The sequence below is a fragment of the Balearica regulorum genome, chromosome 27 (assembly GCF_011004875.1).
Source record: "Balearica regulorum gibbericeps isolate bBalReg1 chromosome 27, bBalReg1.pri, whole genome shotgun sequence".
Taxonomy (NCBI): domain Eukaryota; kingdom Metazoa; phylum Chordata; class Aves; order Gruiformes; family Gruidae; genus Balearica; species Balearica regulorum.
Window position 1 is genome coordinate 3,937,820 of NC_046210.1, and position 19,204 is coordinate 3,957,023.

At 47.9% G+C, this 19,204-nt stretch overlaps 2 protein-coding genes across 3 annotated transcripts; both read left to right on the forward strand.

Moving 5' to 3' along the window:
* The first annotated feature begins 63 nt into the window (after positions 1–63).
* CHMP7 (charged multivesicular body protein 7) lies at positions 64–9,886 on the forward strand. Of its 2 annotated transcripts, none has more exons than XM_075736709.1 (10): positions 64–436; positions 1,603–1,777; positions 2,984–3,169; positions 3,893–4,026; positions 4,403–4,451; positions 4,706–4,825; positions 5,103–5,201; positions 6,159–6,219; positions 6,855–7,019; positions 7,869–9,886. In XM_075736709.1, the coding sequence occupies exons 1-10, from the start codon at positions 147–149 to the stop codon at positions 7,931–7,933; spliced, it is 1,344 nt and encodes a 447-aa protein (XP_075592824.1). In that variant the 5' UTR covers positions 64–146; the 3' UTR covers positions 7,934–9,886. The 2 variants fall into 2 exon arrangements, with proteins under 2 accessions (XP_075592824.1, XP_075592825.1); XM_075736710.1 differs by having other exon boundaries at positions 6,858–7,019.
* Positions 9,887–10,029: 143 nt separating this feature from the next.
* Positions 10,030–17,612, forward strand: LOC104637439 (D(1) dopamine receptor). Its single transcript, XM_075736708.1, has one exon. The coding sequence runs from the start codon at positions 13,835–13,837 to the stop codon at positions 15,197–15,199; it is 1,365 nt and encodes a 454-aa protein (XP_075592823.1). The 5' UTR covers positions 10,030–13,834; the 3' UTR covers positions 15,200–17,612.
* Positions 17,613–19,204: the final 1,592 nt, after the last annotated feature.

The following is a 19,204-nucleotide window of genomic DNA, read 5'->3' on the forward strand; positions in this document are numbered from 1 at the left end:
GGGGGGGAGCGGCGCGGGGCGGCCCACACAAAGGCGGCCGCGGGGGGGGGGGTGGGTGGTGGTGCGCATGCGCTGTGCTTGTCTCCCCGGCAGCCAGGCGGGTCCCGGCCGGGCGGAGGCCGCGGCGGAGCCGGGGGCTCGCGTAGATGTGCAGCCCGGGGCGGGCGCCGCCTGGGCCGGCCCCGGCCGGGGACCTGCCGCCCGAGTGGGAGACGGACGACGAACGTATGGCTTTTCTTTTCTCGGCCTTCAAGCAGAGCCGCGAGGTGAACAGCACCGAGTGGGACAGCAAAATGGCCTTCTGGGTCGGGCTGGTGCTGGCCCGCGGCCGCCGCCGAGGCGCCGTGCGTACCTGCCTGCGAGACCTGCAACACGGCTTCGAGCGGCGCGGCAGCCTCCCGCTCGGCCTCGGCACCGTCCTCCGGGAGCTCCTCAGGTACCGCCGGCGGGGGGGGGGGGGGGGGGCGGGCTGGGCCTGGCAGCCCACCCGCTGCGGGGGCTGGAGGGCAGGGAAGGCCGCAGGGGGGGTCTCTGTGAGGGGGGGCCCGGCTAACAGGGAGGGGTGGTTGCAGAAGGAGGGGGTGTAAGGGAGCTTTGCGCCGCGGATGCGGGCAGGGAGAGTTCCGTGTCGTGCCGGCCTGGAAGATGCCCGCTGTGGGCATGGTAAGGAGGGAGCTGGATAAATGGCGGGGGAGGTGAGGGAAGGCTTGGGGCTGCTCTTGGGGTGGTTGTGCCTGCCTCTCTTAAGCGTTAGGAGTGTGGGAGAGCAGGAGGGGGGGCTTGCAGAGGAGAGCGCAGAGACGCCCAAGGGAGCATGGGGTTGAGTTGTGCGGGGGGAATTTGGGAGCCCTGTGCAAGGTAAAGCTGACAGGGAGTCAGAGGAGTTCAGCCTGGGGCTGCCAGGAGGTGTGGGAGGGCAGTGTGCCATGGGGAGTGCAGGGGAAACTAAGGGAATACTGTGCAGGGAGAGCTTTGTGTTAAACTGGCTTACGTTCCCTTAAGTGGTTGTTGTGATGACCCAGCTACGAATGGTATGTGGTGGTGTACGGGCATGTGGGGACGTCGTGTGCTGGTATTTGCAACCAAGTGTTTTGTGTTGTGAAACTAGAGCCTAGGACTGATATCCTGAAAAGATTCAGGAACAGTAGGAGGTAGCTGAGTCTGTGTCTGTAACAGAAACTAAAATCTCCGGATCTGAGAAAAGCTATATTTGTAATTAACTTGCAAAGGAAGTGTCCTGAAATGTGCAACTTCCCCCTTTAAAAACTGTCCCTCCCCCTGGATTTACTTCTTCAATGCGTCATCAGTTTCAAGCCAGAAAACTGGACAAAACTTGCAAAACTGGAAAAATAGTAAACAAAAATCCCTTGTGTCCAGAGGAAGCCTGGGAGGAGTGGAGACCTCCATGCGCTTTCATACTCAGCGGTAACACATGAACTTTAGCTAGAAACTATTGTTAGAAAATGCCACTAGGACTGTGGGTGTACAAAGTGCAGGGCAGTGTTTCTGTTAATAATTCTCCATGCTGGTGCTTTTGCTTGCTGCCAGTGGAAGGGTTTAGGACTGACCATACTCAGTTCTGCGTGCGTATCTCTTCTCTAGACGTGGCAAGCTGCAGAGGGAGTCAGACTTCATGGCCAGTGTAGACAGCAGCTGGATTTCCTGGGGTGTGGGAGTCTTCATTCTGAAGCCCCTGAAGTGGACGCTCTCCAGTGTGCTGGGTGACAGTAAAATACCTGAGGAAGAGGAAGTTCTGATTTATGTGGAGCTGCTTCAGGTGAGTGTTCTTGAGATCTCTCTCAAGATTATGCATCTCCAGAAAAATTCCGAGTCATTTTGTGTGCTAGCAAGGAAATACAGGGTTGAATAGTCCTTCATTTGTACTCTTTAGGTGTTTAAAAGCCTGTAGAGGTAGATGGAATAACTCAGGGATAAGAAGTGGTTTATATCTACAGATGTTCCTTGAAACTAAGATAATGACTTCACTGACTTCCAAGAAGTGGGAGGGGCAGGTTCGCTTGTCTAGGAGGGCAAGTAGTATGCCAAGGTCCCTGTAAATCTTGGGTTTGAGTTCGTGCAAGTGTAGTACATGAGAGAAACTTGGAGATTGGGTGCCATCTATTGTAGGGAGAAACAGGTGACGTAGAAGTTGCTGCCAGTCCAATGTATCATCAAGCCAAACTTGCATGTCCATTATTGAAAGTTGCTTTCACTTCAGAGTGTGTTGTGTCATGGTTTAACCCCAGCCGGTAGCTAAGTGCCATGCAGCCACTTGTTCAGTCCCTCCTGGGAGAGAATCGGGGTCTCTCTAAATGACTGGGACTAGCAAAATGCAAGAGATGTGTTCCTTTATTTGTAGTTACTCTGATAGCAGATGGTATCTTCCCTCTGCAGTGGGTATTCCACAGCCCTTTTGGAGGGGAGAGAAGAGAAACCTTCTAAAAAGGTGCCTGGAAAACCACAAGCCTTGATGTGGTATCTGGGGGTGGATGGAAAGAGTTGTTCCTATAGTCTTAGAGTTATAGACTATAACTCTCACTTGAAATGGGGAAAACTTTTCTTTCTGTGAGCGTGTACAAATGATGCCAAATGACTGTGAGTACAAGCACAGTGTGGATTAAATAAAAAGTTTTATTTGGTTTAAACTTGGGGTGGGGGGCGGACTTCAAGGAGCACAGTGCTGCCCGTGTGGTTCTTAACGTTGTTCCGTAGCATTTGCACAGGGAGTGTGAATAGTGTAGTTTGGGTTCTGATGGAAAACTGTACTGTTTTTCATTCCAATAATGGTGATATTTTTAAAGCATTGTAATTGCTTTTGAATGTTACATACAACTTAGTCTGAACGTTTCTCTGGCCCAAAGGGTGATGTGCCTAACTTTTCACCTTCAGTGTGTGGGAGGAAGCAGGTTTGGACTTGGCAGTTGTTGCAAGAGAAGGAAGAGCGCTGTGTAAACTAATAGACAGCTCTGTTGCTTCCTTTCAGGAGAAGGCAGAGGAAGTTTATCGCCTGTATCAGAACTCTGCGCTTTCTTCTCACCCTGTTGTTGCCCTCTCAGAGCTGCGTTCCCTCTGTGCCAGTGTTTGTCCGGATGAAAGGACGTTCTACTTGTTGCTGCTCCAGCTGCAAAAGGAAAAGAGGGTCACGATCCTGGAACAGAATGGAGAGAAGGTACAGGGTAAAGGTGACTGCTTTTGGGTGGTATAATCCCTGTCTTGCATTTCATCTGGCTGGGAAGAATACTTTCTTGGCTAAATCTGGACATTCTTTGATTGGAGAAGTCAATTCTATGTACCTCAACATTGTAACCATGTTATAGATGGGATTAAGTCCTTGGGTCTTGCGTGACAGTTTGTTATTTTCCTCCACCAAACATTTGTAATATTACCTATGTAACTTAACAGCTGGAAAATTGGCATATACTGTAGTTGTCTACTTACAGGTTGACTGTTCCCAGCTACTCAAATTAAAACTGTTCCACACCACTGGAATTAGCGTTCCACTTTGAAGAAGTTTTCCTGTCTGTCAGTAACTAGAGAGATGCAGGCGCTCTCATGTCTAAGAAGGCATGTTTGCCATAGTGTTCTGCACTGTATGGTTCAGTACTAAAGTATATAGAAGTGTGACATTTGCCGTGCACTGTTCAGAGAACCAGGACAGCTTGAAATCTTTGGGATGTTCCATTAAGGCTTTCCTTTTTTCACACTGATGTCACTTGATCTTGTCTAGTTTAATATTAGATTATACGATGACTGCTATGTCCTCATCACTCTATTACAAGGCTTAAACTGGGGGTGTAGAAGCATCTTTTCCTCCCATCAGAGAGGAAGTATTTCTAGTGCAGGCACGGACTCTGGAGACAAGTGACTCGAGTGTGTGGTTCTCTCTCTTTAGATAGTGAAGTTTGCCCGAGGTCTTCATGCCAAAGTCTCCCCAATGAATGATGTGGACATTGGAGTGTACCAATTGATGCAAAGCGAACAGCTGCTGTCACAGAAGGTGGAGTCCCTTTCCCAGGAAGCAGAGAAGTAATTTGGGGAAGGGTGGTGGGAAGAACAGTTGTGTACTGTAGAACTTTGTATTCCTGTGACACAGAACAAAGCTGCTTTCTGAAAGTGCAAGTCATTCCTTCCTATTCAGTAAACATAGTAGCCACAGTCATGTGGTAGGACAGGTTTTCCAGTCTTTGTTCCCTATCCCCGCGGAAACAACGCGCAACGAATGGACGTCAAAAGTTTTTTTGCAAAAGATTTGGAATGCGTTCAAGGACTACTTCTGAGAAGCAGCAATGGCTTAAGGGTGGTTGTATCCAAAATGCATTGTTACTCCGTCACCTCTGGATTAGAGCAAGGTAGTGAGGATGGTTGCTGATTTGTAAAATAACTACTGCTTGCATCTGTACAGGTGTAAAGAGGATGCCCGGAGTGCTTGTAGAGCTGGGAAAAAGCAATTGGTAAGTACTGTCCTACTTGGGAGGAACTACAAGTTAAGTGTCTTGGAGCTGATCCGTAACTGCAGATAATGACCAGGGTTAGGCGTTGTATACTTAACTCAGATGTGGTGAAATGGTATTTCTGAGGCTGAGGAATAAGAATATGTTTGTCCAGAGGGATGTGGTGAAGAGAAATGGAAATACATAGCTTTTTTTACACTTCCTTTGGCTGCTGCCTGGTTTGTGATCCAAGTCTGTGTATCCAATGTCTCCAGGCGCTGAGATGTTTGAAGTCCAAACGAAGGACAGAAAGGCGCATTGAAGAGCTTCATTCCAAACTGGATGCAGTGCAGGGGATCTTGGATCGTATATACGCCTCCCAGACTGACCAGATGGTAGCGTGTTAATTTTGTCTTGTGCTTCTTGCTTTAGCCCTGCTCTTCTCGCTTGTGCTGCTTTACCTGCTTGTCAGAGCTCATGTCTGAGGGGTGTAAGCTGGCTGGCAAAACTTTATTCTCTGCTCTGAATAAACCTGCTTGTGGCTTTATTTCCTTCTTGTGTGCTAATGCTTCTCTGAGGGTCCTGCTTGGGTAACAGGTCTTGAGAGAAGCTTACACTGCTTGTTGTTTGTTCTTAGTGTTGTGCATCCTTTTTTTTTTTTTTTTTTTAAAGGTATTTAATGCCTATCAGGCTGGTGTGGGAGCTCTGAAACTGTCTATGAAGGATGTTACCGTGGAGAAGGCAGAGAACCTGGTGGATCAGATACAAGAGGTACTGAAATAAGAGCACATCTAAATAAGCAAGTGGTGTGTAGATGTACGCAGCAAGCTTGCCCAGCTATTAATGCCGAGGCTTCTGGCGCTGTTTGGTTTCTATTCTATATGTCACCAGAGCAAACTGGCTTAATTTTTTAAATCGGTAAGCAGAGGTCTTCAGGTAACTGGCTGTGTCTGGTTTTATGTATTTGCATTTATTACTGGCTAGTAATCGCAATTTATGTTAATTTGTGCATTTCATGTGTTCTTTTGGTTAGCAATGTTGTGCAAGCACACAACTTTCCCAAAAAATGTTTAGCGAGATGTTGTGAAAAGAAATACAAGTCATACCTTTGGAAGCTGGAATGCAACTGTGTGTATAAAAACAGGGTCTTAAAACTGTCTAACCTGTAATCTTCTGCAGTTCAGTGAGGGAAAGGAGATGAGTTCATTTCAATTTGTTCTTAATAAAGAGAGCAGTCTGTCTGCCTAAGCTGGTGTAAAAAACAGAAAAGGATTACTTTTTTAGCAACTTAAGCTGCATATACTTAAATGGTGACTTCAACTAGTGATCTGAGGGACTGTCTGTAAAATTTCATACCTGAGATGTATTGGTCATTAGCTTTCTTATTTTATTAGCCTAAGCAGCAATATAAGCTGTTACTTATGTGAAAAAGCTAAAATTAGGGGGATTTTTTTTTTTTTTACTATGAAATTCTGTTTCAGGTTTGATTCACAGACATGCTACTTGGTCTTGTAGCGCTTTATTAAATAATATTTCATGTTATTGATTTTGCTAGTGAAAAAACAGTCATGTTGTAAGTCTCTTTTGTACTAGTACCTGCTGTCTTTAAGTCAACTTTTGAAATTTTTGTTGTTTGTCTTTTGTTATTTCCACTTTTGACATAGGTTGCTACAGTAAGACTTAAGATGAGTTTATATTCTATATCAAATGCTGTGTATTTTTCCTCAGCTTTGTGATACTCAAGATGAAGTAGCCCAGACTCTGGCTGGAGTGGGGATCAATGGTCTAGGTATGTTTTGGGGTTTTCGTCCTTTGCTTGTCTTCTCTTGCTACTGCTGGCCCTTTGAGCTGCCATCCTTTCCCTGCTGCTTTCCCACATATCTACTCCTTCTTCCTGGGAGGACAAGCACTTACTGACATACCAAGGCTGCCGCTACTGGTGCGTGGAGAGGGAATGAGGACTGATGAGGACTTCTCTTCCCTGACAGGGGTTGCAGGGTAATCGACATTTGTGCATCTGCAAATCCCTGCAGTCTCTAGCTGATGGTGGATTTCAGTTCAGAGTTGTGTAATGTTGATTTAAATCTATTTTTAGAGTGGCTGCCACTTTGTTTTTTAAGTGATGATCTCTTTTTTTTTTTTTTTTTTTTTTTTTTCCTCTGGCCTGCCTGTTGCTGTATCTTGTTTGTCTGTGCCAAAATGTTTTCTTGCCCTTAGATGCCTCAGCGCAAAGGCTTCTAAAGGAATAGCTTCTCCCTGAGATCAGGACTGAATTTTCACCTTTAGAAGTAGCACAGGAAGTTCCTTATTATGATGAGTAATGATGGATGGGAGTAATAATACCTCTGTTAAACTTGGACTTCAGTCTGTGCTGCAAAGATGGTACTTAATTCTGCTTGGAACTGAATTGTTTTCTTTAATCAGCAGAGATGGACACTGAGGAACTTGAGAAGGAGCTGGACAGTCTCCTCCAGGACTCGACTAAGGAGCCTGTAGATCTGCCTCCTGTTCCCCAGAAGGTGCTGAATCCACCCATTTCTGATGCTGAGCTTGAAGCTGAGTTGGAAAAGCTCTCCGTTTCTGATGGAGGTACGGATGTTAGCAAGTCATGTTAGCTAGTGCTATTAGGATCTATGGCAGCCTTGCAAAATGAAAGATGTCAGAACTAAAGCCTGAGCCAGAAGCTTTCCTGCTTCCAGTTGTGTGATTGAAAGCAAACTCTCCTGATATCCCTGCTGGGTGCCCAGTGGCATTTGCTTTCTCTACCGACTCAGTCTTGAGAGAACTGCCTTCCTTGCTAGAAATTTTGCCTGGACTTTTTGCTATGGAGTGTAGGGGAAGTTGAAGGCCCTATGAGGGAGATAGTGCTTGGACTAATTATTTTTTGTCGTCACTTAACAAGGCCTGTACAAAGCCAGGCAGCATTTTTTGTATATTCTGTTACCAGTGATAAAGTAAACCAGCATTTTCATGCCTGTTGCTGCCAAGCAAGCAGCATCTTCTCTGTCCTAGAACGCTTCCTATGTCTTATGTGTTATAGGTATGATGTCTGCTTAAACTAATACTAAACTAGTCTTCATTCAGTAACAGTGAGTGACCAGAGCTTACGGGCTTGAACTGCATGCTGAGTTTTCCCTAGACCTGTCTTGGACAGGAGTAAATAGACTTCAATTTTCCTTTCAGGAATCTGTTAATGAACAATTACATAGGACTGCCCATATAGTTCTCTTTCTATTTGGGCAGCTATTCTTGAGTTTTGGAGCAGAATGATGCTCAGCATCCTATATCAGACATGAAGCATGTGTTTCCAAGAGAATGCACTTGAATGTTTGAGGCACTGAGACGCTCTGAAGTTGTACTTGTTAGTTATGGACGTGGTTGATCTAGTCCCTCTTACTGATGAAAACTGATGTCTTTCTGTTGCAATTTTCTTTATAGATTTGGCACAAAAGACTCCCTCTGCTTCCTCTGAACCCAAAACAGCTCTGGGACTGAATCTCTAAAGACCCAACAGTATCCTGTTGTTGCAGTTTGAGAAGTTGTCTAAAGGTTCCTTAACTAATGACTAGAACTTCTAGGAAGAGGGGTAACGCTCCCCTGTTCTTCATGGATATCACTTTGCTCAGCAACAGGATCTCCTGCCATGACAATCCACTCTGGAACTGGCCCCAGCTGGTGTTTGTCATCTCTGTGCCAACATCTGCACTGGTCTCAATTTGACTTGTTATCCCAAGTCACTCTGCAGCATCCAGTCTTCCCTTCTGGGAATGCAATTCACTATTCTGCCCAGTGAAGATAAACTCTTCAATGTCCATAACAGTGCTCTTTTTTGGTTTTTTGGTTTCTTTTTTTCTTTGCTGTGGCTGATGTTGAGAATCTGAGTTGCAGCCATATTGCAGTTGCTCAACATTTGGCTGTTTGTGTGGTTGTTTAAAACACTTGGCACATATAAGTACTGTTCTTGACATACGTTATCTGCAGCAAGCTTAAACACCTGTTGGTAGTTCTATCCCTCCCTGTCTGTATTTTGCACGGTCGTGGACAACTAGACACACTAAGTGTTAAATTGTAGGAGATTTTGTTGCTGCTCTAGGGGGCAGCAATTGCAAGCACAAGACAAAAAAAATTCCTCTTTCTGTAGTGACACTAAGGCCTTAAAAGGGAGACCTGCAAAAGATTTTAAATGAAGGAGTTTCTTACACTGCCTGTTGGGATGAGGGCTTGCAGTGACTATAATACGATTTTCTGCTTGCTCTCACTTGAAATTGGAGCTGTTTGCAAACAGGGGAATATGAAAAATAGCAAAACTTGTTGGGAGCTGCAGTGTGATCTGCTTGGAGCTCTCGTGTTGAGTGATTTGGGGTGGGAGGAGAAGAGATGCATCATTTCTCCCTTTGAGGACTGTTTCATACAACAGCCTTGACTTTGCCTTCTGTCTTGATGTTGCAATTCCACATGATTATGGGTTACCAGAAAGCCCCAAAACAAAACCCTGTAAACGTTTCTAATGCAAAAAAACCCCTAAGCTGTCTTTACCCATCAGAAGTGAAATCACCATCTTTTGCAGGTCCCTTTTTTATTATGTGTATACACATGGAAGAGCAGAAAGCCTGATACCTAACATGAATAAATGAATTCTTTCAGGAGGGGAATGTGCTATTAACTGGGCTTTCTGCACACAGAGCCTGCGTGTGGCAGGGCGGTGACTATGCTACATGTTGATGTATAACCAGGCCTCCTGACTTGGAATGTATTCCTGTCACAGTTCATTTCTACGCTGCCTCCTGTTCCAAGCTCCCTTGCTCGAGCCATGTGGATGGCAGTTTGGGTGAGCGGTGAACTCGGGCTGGAGTTCTCGGTCCTGTTAATTACTGATGACCCAACTTTTAGCCCTAGAGGACAGGAGAAGAAATTAGAGTTGTCATTAGGGTTCTGCATTGGCTCTGGCTTGTCACTTTGTCCGAGAGCGCAGACTCCTGCCAGAGAAGGTGTGCTGTAGCCGGCTAGCGGTTTACCCAGGTTGCACATGGAATTATGTGAAATGACTTGAAGCTCTGTATTCCTTTCCTTTGTAAGTAAATGGGAGAAAAACCACTGTGTTTTCTGCCTATGTGTAATAAAGGGGAGGGGAGGAACCAGAGTCCCTTGTGGTGCCTCCTTTTCTTTTCTCTGTGCCACAGATCACTGCCATATTAGTGCTGTTTCAGCTGTGCTTCTGCATCTGTAAAACTTGTCTGCTGAAATAAACAGGCAGATTCCTGGGCTGCTTTGTCAACAAACATTGAATAACTGCTGTACCATGCTTTGATTTCCCTGAGTCTTTGTGTTTAAAAAACCCCAGCAGTTACTGTGTTTACCTTTAAAAAGTTGTCTGGTTTTTACCAAGTAGCCTGTATTGGTTTTTGGGTTGTACAGCCTTAATTGTATGAATATCACTTTAGAAAGGTTTGCTTCTTTTCTTTGCTTCAGCTTGTCTTACCTTTCCACTTCCTTTTCATTGTCGTGCATCTCAAACATGCAGTTTTGAGGCTCACGCAGAAACTTAGGTCCTCTGCCTAAGCCACCTCACTGTGGCCGTGGAAGAAACTGCTATGCCAGGAAGTCTGTTCTAATTGACCTCTTGGTTTTTTAATAAACAATATGCAAGCCTTACTCTGAGACAGTTTTTATCCAGCTCCTTCTTCTGGTTGTAATTAAGCAGTGCGGCTGAGGAGACTGGTACTGTTTTTTCCTCTAAGACAATGAATCTGAATGGAGTGACCTGGTGTGTAAATTACTTCTACTTCCATCTGATATGCCTGAAGGAAGCTTTGAATTTGCAGGCAGTTGAGCCTGTTTCCTCTGGCAAGAGGTTTGATCTGAGCTGGCATGCTGATCCCTGGAGAGCTACTGTGGCTTTTTGCAGGGTCAGGGAGGAGGAAGCTGCTGCTTCTGTGCTTATCTTGTGCCATCTACGGTGCAGCTCTGGGAAGGCTCAGGTCTTGCCTACAGCCAGTATTGCTGGATCTTTTTTTAAAGGATCTGACTACCCCTCATTTCTCCCCTGCTATCAGAACTTGTATCTTCTCTGGAAGTACAAAGTGATTCCTGTATGAATAAACGCTCTCCTGTAATTCCGTAACGCATCTGAGTGAGCCAGCCATTCTGGAAGAGGCATTTAAGAGTTAAACCTAAGCAGCTGCTGCTTTATTTGAAGTGGCTTGTAATTTTCCTCCTTTGATGCAAAGTGGGGAATGTAATCAAGATGGCTGAATAGAGAATTTTAAGTATATTTTGGTGAGACAGCAGGGAAGGGAAATAGAGGGCAGTTTCTTGCTGGGTGAGGAAATTAAATATAAAAACCTAGAGCTAAACTGCTACTAAACTGGAATCTTATCATATCTGAGTGCTGTTTAAAATAGTACTTAACATGATTCTCAGAAAAAATAGCAGCCACTTATGCAAGGAATTGTAGCAACTATTTAGTAATGTAATGCAGCAGAACAGAATTTAGTTCGCCTATGACAACGGCGTTACCGGTCCTTTCCTCATTAGGTGTGTTCTCAGATGCACAGAAGTTGGTAAAGTATTGGATCCCTTTCCATCCTGTTTTCCCCCTGCTAACCCAGCTTTGAACATCTTCTTCAGTATGAGCAGCGTGTAAGGGGGAGATCCTTTCGTGGATGTTTTTAAGCTCCTAAGGAGGAAGAAGGCTTCCTTGTATCTCGAGGAATGATTTCCTGGAATGCCTTCTGGCTTAGCATGTGTGACCTAAGCGTACGGTGAGCTCCCCCTCCGAGCCTCTGCCATCATTTAATGCTGTTTGACAAGTCACCTGCCATCACTGCTCCCTTGAAGAACAGTGAAAGCATCCTGTGGCTTGTGTCTTGCAACATAGATCTCCAAAATCTTTGTGCCCAGTATAGGGAATATGAGGGAAAACGCCTTTTGAGGCACAGAGGACAGTGCATCTGCGTGCATCCTTGCACGGGCTGGTGCACTGCTAGGGTCCTGTGGGGTCTGGGCAATTAGATGACCCTGTTTTTCTTCCTCCTGGGAAGGAGGAATGGAGCTGGCCTGACAAAAGACCCAAGTGAAGGTGCTGGGCCATGAGCCGGTTGTTGGTGCCATCTAGCTGCTCTTCCTGGCATAGGCACTTGGCAGGAGCAGGCTGCAGACGGTGGAACTAATGAGGCTTAATTAAACAAAGCCTTCAGAAGTAAATGCTGTGACATGCTGGCAACAAGTTTCCTGAACCTGTCACAAAGCAAGCGTGCTGTTTACTTTAGGAGTAGCTGCTTGGTGCTGTATCTTCAAGAGAATATTTGCGCTCTTGTTCTTGGGCAGTTCTTGCTCTTATGCAAAGCCTGGGTCATGGGGTCAAGTTCATTAAAACTCATGTAGCTGAGCTGACTCTATAGATTGGCTGCTGCTTTCTTCAGAAGTGGAGTATGTGACAGGCAAAGGCAGAGGTCATCATGATACGCTACAGCTACTATCAATGTAATGAGTGAATTAATGCTGAACTGCCTAGTTGGTGTTTCGGTTTGATGCAGAAAGCTTTTGCTGCTCTTTCCAACCTTGGCCAGTTTACCAGCAAGGCTTTTCTCAAAAGCAGGTCCTCATTTTAGCAGTCGTTAGAGAGCTAGTTCTCAAGGAAACTTGCCTCCTGAAGGATTCTTCTGATGTTTCTTGAGCAGAGAAGCTCTTTTGCTTACTGAGTAGCTTTAGTTACAAAGCGATGGTTGGGATCTTCCTGTTTCTAAGGCTAAGCTGTGCCTTAGTAGGCCAGACCTGGTTCCTAATACCACGGTGTTCCTCCCCGCAATGCAATAGGGGAGAGTCTTGCAGAACCCTTTGCTTGTCAGTCTGGAGTGAGAGCTTTATGGGGTAGGGAGAGGAGTAATTTTAGGGTGGTATCCCTGCTCATTTCTCCAGACCTGCAGTACCATGACACTGGTGATTGCTGCCTTCCAGTCCCAGCAGCTTACCGGGCTGTGCCTCTGCTTTTGGCACAACAGGCAATGCAGCGGGCTGGGGCTGTTTGGCTCTGTTCAGTCCTCATGAGAGAGCACGGGAGCCAGGAGGAAGAGCTGTAATTGTGCTTTTGGAGGAACGGGTGGTAGGGGTAGTGAGAAGAGCTCTTGGGGGTAACCACTGCTTGCTGACAGAGTTGGTACTGTGCTGGAAAGACATCCTGGTTTTCTGGTTAATGTTTTCAGCTATCAGTTGATCACTGAGGTGATAGCTACTGTGGAACTACTTAGGAAGTAAATTTAAAGAAAGAATGATGAACTTGAAAGAGAAGCTACCTTATATCACTTTAATGAAAATACCCACGTTTATTCAGGATAAAAAAATTATCAAAGTGATGTTCAGCATCCTCTTTAGTCCTACATGTAACCTCTACTGAAAGATACACTTAAACTGTGCTTTGTCTGATGCTTTCGGGAAAAAAGAAACATTCACATTTGTACAATGGGTTTTTTTTGGTTTTGCTTTATTTTCCCTGTGGACTTGAAGGAATTTTGTAGTGGAAAGTAAATGCCAGTTGTGTACCACTTGCAGGTGGGCAGTGCAGGACAGGGGAGTAACTGGTTAGGGTCATATATCTGAGCTGTGACTCAGTGCCTGGGCAGTGAACTTAGGCATCTTTTATTCAGAGATCAAGCACACTAAATTTCCATCCTGATTTGCATTGAAGACCCTCAAATCCCACTTGAATGCTTGTTATTTTACCCTTCAGCCCTATCACCTAATTCCCAAGCAACTTACCCCATCAGCTGCGGACTCCCGGTGTCATATTCTTAGCTTGCAGAGGACTGACCTGGTAAATAGGGGACCCAGTGTGCGGGCAGAGACAGATCTCACCTGAGTGAAATCCAGAGGCAATTAGCAACAGAGGGAAGAGCAGAGAGCAGAGCAGCCTGTTTTATGAGCAGAGAAGGTCTGTCCGCAAGAGCAGAGAGAGCTCAGGTTCCCTCTTGCGTCTGGCAGCAAGTCCCAGCCTGGCCAGCACAGAAGGGATTGACTGGGGTTCTGTAGCAGGCATCAGATCAACGACAGATGAAGAGCTGCTGAGAGAGGAGAGGGAGGAAGGCTTGCAGCAAAGCCCTCCCAGCTCGCTCAAGTGCTGGAGGTGAGTGTCGGCTTTTTATCAGCGGCAGGCTGCAAAGAAAGAAAAGTGGGGTGGGAGGCAAGAGGGGGAAAAAAACAAATGCCCCACTGTCAGCAGGAGATTTGGAAAGGAACGAGAGCTTCAAGCACTTTTCCTTGTGCCGGGTTGTCTGCCTGGGTGTGAGAGCTGGAAGGATTGCAGTTGGTGCTTCCGAGACGTCAGCGGAGCAGTAAAAAGGGGTTTTGGAAGCTGATGGGGACTTGAACAACTGTGAAACCTCTCAAGGGACTGGAAGAAAGGGGAACCCATGGATGATTTTTACTTCTCCACAGAAGGAGCTGGGCAGGATGTGATCAACGACACTAGCAGTAGTAAAAGCTGGACAGAGGAAGGCAACTCCGAGTTGTCCTTCCGTGTGGTGACAGCTGCCTTGCTCTTCCTTCTCATCCTCTCCACGCTCCTGGGCAACACCCTGGTGTGTGTGGCTGTGGTCAAGTTCAGACACTTGCGCTCTAAGGTCACCAATTTCTTCGTTATCTCTTTGGCAGTCTCTGACCTCTTTGTGGCTGTACTGGTGATGCCCTGGAAGGCTGCCACCGAGGTGGTGGGGTTCTGGCCCTTTGGGGCTTTCTGTGATGTTTGGGTGGCTTTTGACATCATGTGCTCCACAGCCTCTATCCTCAATTTGTGCATCATCAGCGTGGACCGTTACTGGGCCATTTCCAACCCCTTCCGCTATGAGAGGAAGATGACGCAGCGCGTGGCTTTCATCATGATCGGAGTGGCTTGGCTACTGTCCCTCTTGATTTCCTTCATCCCTGTGCAGCTGAAGTGGCACAAGGATCGTGAGCTCTTTAGCCAACAGGAGCCAGGTTTTAACGTCACTGGCAAGGAGGAGAACTGTGATTCCAGCCTCAACAGGACTTACGCCATCTCATCTTCTCTCATTAGCTTCTACATCCCCGTTGCCATCATGATCGTGACGTACACCCGCATCTTCCGCATTGCCCAGCGGCAGATCCGCAGGATCTCCTCCCTGGAGAGGGCAGTGGAACATGCCCAAAACTGCCACTGCAGTGACTGCCCTCACGAGGCCTCCATGAAGAACTCCTTCAAGAAGGAGACCAAAGTCCTCAAGACCCTCTCCATCATCATGGGTGTCTTTGTCTTCTGCTGGCTGCCCTTCTTTGTGCTTAACTGCATGGTGCCCTTTTGTGATCTTGACATACGGGAGCCAGAGGAGCTTCCTTGTGTCAGCGAGACTGTCTTCAACATCTTTGTCTGGTTCGGGTGGGCCAACTCTTCGCTCAATCCTATCATCTATGCCTTCAATGCAGACTTTCGGAGAGCTTTTGCAAGCATCTTGGGCTGTGGCTGCCTTTGCCCCAGCAATGCAGTGGAGACAGTGAACTTCAGCAATGAGCTGGTCTCCTACCACCATGACACCACGTATCAGAAGGAAGTGGTGACCCTCAGCTACCCCCAGCTTCTCCCCCATGCTGCTCTACAGACAGAAAACAATGAGGTGTCCTTTGACAAGGTTTCTCAGGTCTCCGAGCCGTTTCCCAACACCTGCCCTGTGGATGCCTTGCCTGTGGTGATGCATGTGGAGCGTGGAATGGCTGTCTCTCCGGAGAAGATTACACCTTTCGCCACCAACGTGTTTGATTGAGACGGGGTTGGGAACAGGGTGGTGGGATGATCTTGAGGAGAGACGGGAGTGAGGACACTACTGCAGTTGCCTGTTTTCTGAGGAGTTTGAGGATAACGTGGATGTTGTACTCTGGGCAGGAGTTTGCATTACTAAGTGTGGAATAGCCAGAGTAACTTTCCAGGTGGCTCAAGGGATTCAGATACACGTTTTTGTAACTCACCATTCCAGATCCAGCCCAGGTGGGCAGCTCAGTTCTGTGGTCCTGCTCTCTCTAGTTGACCCATAGAAAAATGCTTTCTGCAAAAGATGAAAATGCAAGGGCTCAAATTTCTCTTTCCTTGTGACTTCAGCTGAGAAAGCAAAGACTTGTGTGGTCTGCTGAGCCTCCCCTCCATAGACCATGAAGTAAAAATGCAGCTGTGTTGTGGGGAGAGGGGCTGGTTTTGCGGCTGCCCGTGTCCAAAAGGCCATCAGCCCGAGGCTGCTAAATGGGCACAAGCCAAATGCAGCTGCTAACTTGGTGATAACTCCCACAAAATAATGCTGCCCTGTGCTTGGTGGGACGATGCTGTGCTGCAAGCAGCCTTTAGCTGGGGAAACTCACATTTCTGGTGGGCTCTGCAGGAGGGAGGAGATGGCCTTGCCAGGATAACTGTCTTAGGCTCACCTCTGACTGTGTCTCTCTTGCTCAGGCAAATTATCCTACAAGTCTGGACAAGTATGCAGCCGCCTTTCCCGGAGCCCTGAGGCTGGGCTTGGTAGCAGCTTGTCTGGAGCGTGTTGCAGGGAAGGATTTGGCATGCTGAAGTCCCCTCTGGCCCCTGGAGCAAGAGCCAGCCTCTCTAAGCTGGGACGTGCACGGCTGAGAGCAGTCTAGGATGAACATAAGTTGTCTTTTAGCCCCAGGATGCTGGACCGTTTGCTCGGAGCCTTTGGCAATGAGGGTGTCTGAGCCCTTCAGGCTCCGAGGGTAGAGGAGAAAATCAGATGTTAAAGCAAGAACATTGCTGTTTTGGGTTCTGCGCCTCCGCCACGTCTTCCATCAGTCAGGTCCCCCTCCTTTTCCTAGACTGTTTCTTCCCCCTTTTACTTTGTTCTCCCTCTAATTTTCTTCCTCCCCCATTTCATTAAGGATCCTTCCACAGCCTCCCTTGCTGTCTCATTTCAATAATAATGGCTTCTTGAGAAGCACTCCTTGCTCACCTGTACTCTTTAATGAGCCTCTCCTGCGTGTATGGGAGCTGGGGGTAGGAACAGCCCCCAGCATTTCACTGCTGTGACACGAGTGACTTTAGAAACGTGTTTTGATCGGTGCCTGGTTAAACACTGCCGCAGCGAGCGGCACATCCATGTCGTCTTGAATCTGAGACATCTTTAGCTCTCTGGCACAGAGAAAAAGCAGAAAAGCCTCTCCCTCTCCCCGGCAAACGTTAACAAAGAGAAAAATCAGAAAGTGATAATTACAGAGTAACGGTAATTATTAAATAGAGCCCAATTATAGTCAAGTTACAGCATAATCAGCGTGGGAGGGGAGCAGAGCTCACCGTATCTCCAAGGTCGACACTTGGATTTTTCTGGGGAAGCACTGATAAGACTTAACTTTGTTTATAACCATCTCCCTGCGTGGCAGCGGTGGCTAACTGTCAAAACGGAGACAGTCGTGAGGCTTTTCAGCTCTGGGAGGACAGGAGAGTCTAACTTAGAGACGGAGTAGCTGTTCTGAGGTGGGGACGATCACCTGGCATGTTCCTAGGAGGCCCAACGCGACTGGTTTCATTTGAACGTTGCTGCAATGTATATAATGATTTCCCACACTAAAAGCAAGGTGGTGTAGCACGTGTAGTGTGGTTGTGCTTTACCTCGGGATTCCTGGCTTGGTGGCAAGAGGGAGTCAGAATGCCCAGCTTTTTTCAAAGCAGTTCTGGCCTGGCCTCCCTGTTTTTGAAGAGTTTACTGATACTCATCTTGCGGCAAGGTTCTGGGGCTTAATCCACCACTGTTTGTAAAGAGATCAGAGGAAAGCGAGTAGCTCAATGCATTGCTGTTATCGCTGATGAGTTGCAGGGTGAAGTTGATGGAGAAGGGTGATATGGTCCTTTTTTTGATCCAGTATTTAACTTGTGTTGGGGAACACTGCAGAGTCCCCAGCTCCAAAGCGCTGGGGCTCTCCTCCACCAGCAGCATGGTGCACCAGCTCCCTCCGGCCAGACCTCCTACCGTGACTGGGGGCCTGGCCAGTGCCCGTACCTTCCTGGCATCCGCGTCAGAAGAGATGAGGTGGTGACAATGAGCTAAACCAAGAGCTTCCAGGTTATGCAACAGGCCTCTGCACATTGCAGACATTTCTGTGGTCAGCCTGGGAAGTGGACAACAGCTCCAAAACACTGTAACTCGGGCTTGCTTTGGCAAAAATACACCTTGTTTACCTGGCTCCAGAAAGGGTTTCTTTTTTTTTTTTCCTGCTATGGGTTTCCTGCCCAGGTCTCCTCTGCAGTTCCACCGGGTAGCATCCTCCTCCAACCATCCTGAAGTCGTGCAGCATTCTGCTACATCCCTGCCCGTATCTCAGAGGTGAGTGCAATGGATTCCTACAGTTCCCGGAGCAGGAACTGTCAGTCGGGACTCGTGCGTGCTGTTGCTAGCTCTGCTCCTGCCCTGTAATCCCAGGCAAACCAGTTCATTTTCTGGAGCTCCCATTTTGCCGTGGGCGAGCTGGGGGCAGCGGCGTTGGCTCACCCCATGGACAGGTTGTGAAGACGAGTGGGGGGTTTTTTGGGCTGTCAGGGTGAGCTCAGCACTGAGCAGTCTAGATAAGAATAAAATGAGTCAATAGGAGCTCAAATCCAATTCAGTGCAAGCTGGATTGCGGAGTAAGATATCAAACTGGCATCTTTAATGCTCTGAGTGTCCCTCTGCTGCTGTGGCAGCTGCTATGGAGGTATCAGCATCCCAACATTATCTCCTTAGGTGCCTGGTTACATGAAGAGAGAGATCATTAACTAGGGAGAGGTATCCAGCACCCATCAGGCACAACTCGAGTGTCTGAAGCCACTCACTAAGCCTGGATGCACAGGGACTAGGGGAAAAGGAGCATTAAAATCTCAATTTAAATGGAAATTGGAGGCCACTCCTGAGAGAAGGGGCAGCAGCTGGCAGCCGGTCCTGAGAGCTCAGACAAGGGGCAGGGCTGATGGGACTCATGCCACAACTTGGAAGTGAGTGGTCAGGATGGCCGGGACTCGGCTCCCAACCTGAGGAAGGGTGTGTTTGGGGAGGAAGGACCTCAGCGGCACCCAGCTGGGGATGGAGGCGGCTGCCCCAGCACGGGGGCTCTGAGCTGCCCCTGGCCGCTGCTCTGGATGGGTCCCCGTGCCTCTCCAGGCACTGCGGTACTTTGCCCACCCTTGGAGCTCCCCCTCCATTCTCCAGAGCGACGCAGATAAAACCCCGTTTGTCTGAAGCCACAGCAGCACGTGTGGTCCCGTCCTCCCGGGGGACTGCTGGGCTCTGGCCGTGGGCTGTAGGCTCCTTGAGCTCTGCAGGGCTTTGCCTCTCTTCTTTTTACCCCCCCCATAGTTCCTGCTGCGATGACGAACAGCAAGCACCCCGGAGGCATTTAGCGCTGTTACCACAAGACAGAGCAGATTACCCAAAACTGCTGCTGGAGAGTCCGCCAGGGAGAGAAAGGCCTGTGGTTCATCTCTGCTCACAGGTAAATGCCAGCAGCGGTGTAAGGGGGGGCTGCGCGGGTCGCTGCCAGCACCGCAGAGGTTTGCGGACACAGGACGGCGGCACCATGTGCCCTGCCCCTGGTTTGCAGCGGAGGTAGTCCCTGTTCTGGAAGCCTGTGCCGCTGGTCCTGCGTTCGGGGCTAGTCATCTCGGCCTGGCTCTGAAGGGGAGCGGGGCTTTCGTGTCTCCAAGTCAGGCTGGAAACGGTATCGCGTGCCTGTAGGTTAGGAAGGATGCTGCAAGGCTGGAAAGGGTGCCTTACTCTGTGCAATCACAAAATCAATGCACGTTT

Excerpts from the sequence above, each read along its gene's own strand:
- CHMP7 (XM_075736709.1), top strand. The coding sequence starts at position 147 with ATGTGCAGCCCGGGGCGGGCGCCGCCTGGGCCGGCCCCGGCCGGGGAC. Across the intron at positions 437-1,602 it reads GTCCTCCGGGAGCTCCTCAG|ACGTGGCAAGCTGCAGAGGG; the intron begins GTACCGCCGGCG and ends TCTCTTCTCTAG. Across the intron at positions 7,020-7,868 it reads GCTCTCCGTTTCTGATGGAG|ATTTGGCACAAAAGACTCCC; the intron begins GTACGGATGTTA and ends TTTTCTTTATAG.
- LOC104637439 (XM_075736708.1), top strand. The coding sequence starts at position 13,835 with ATGGATGATTTTTACTTCTCCACAGAAGGAGCTGGGCAGGATGTGATC.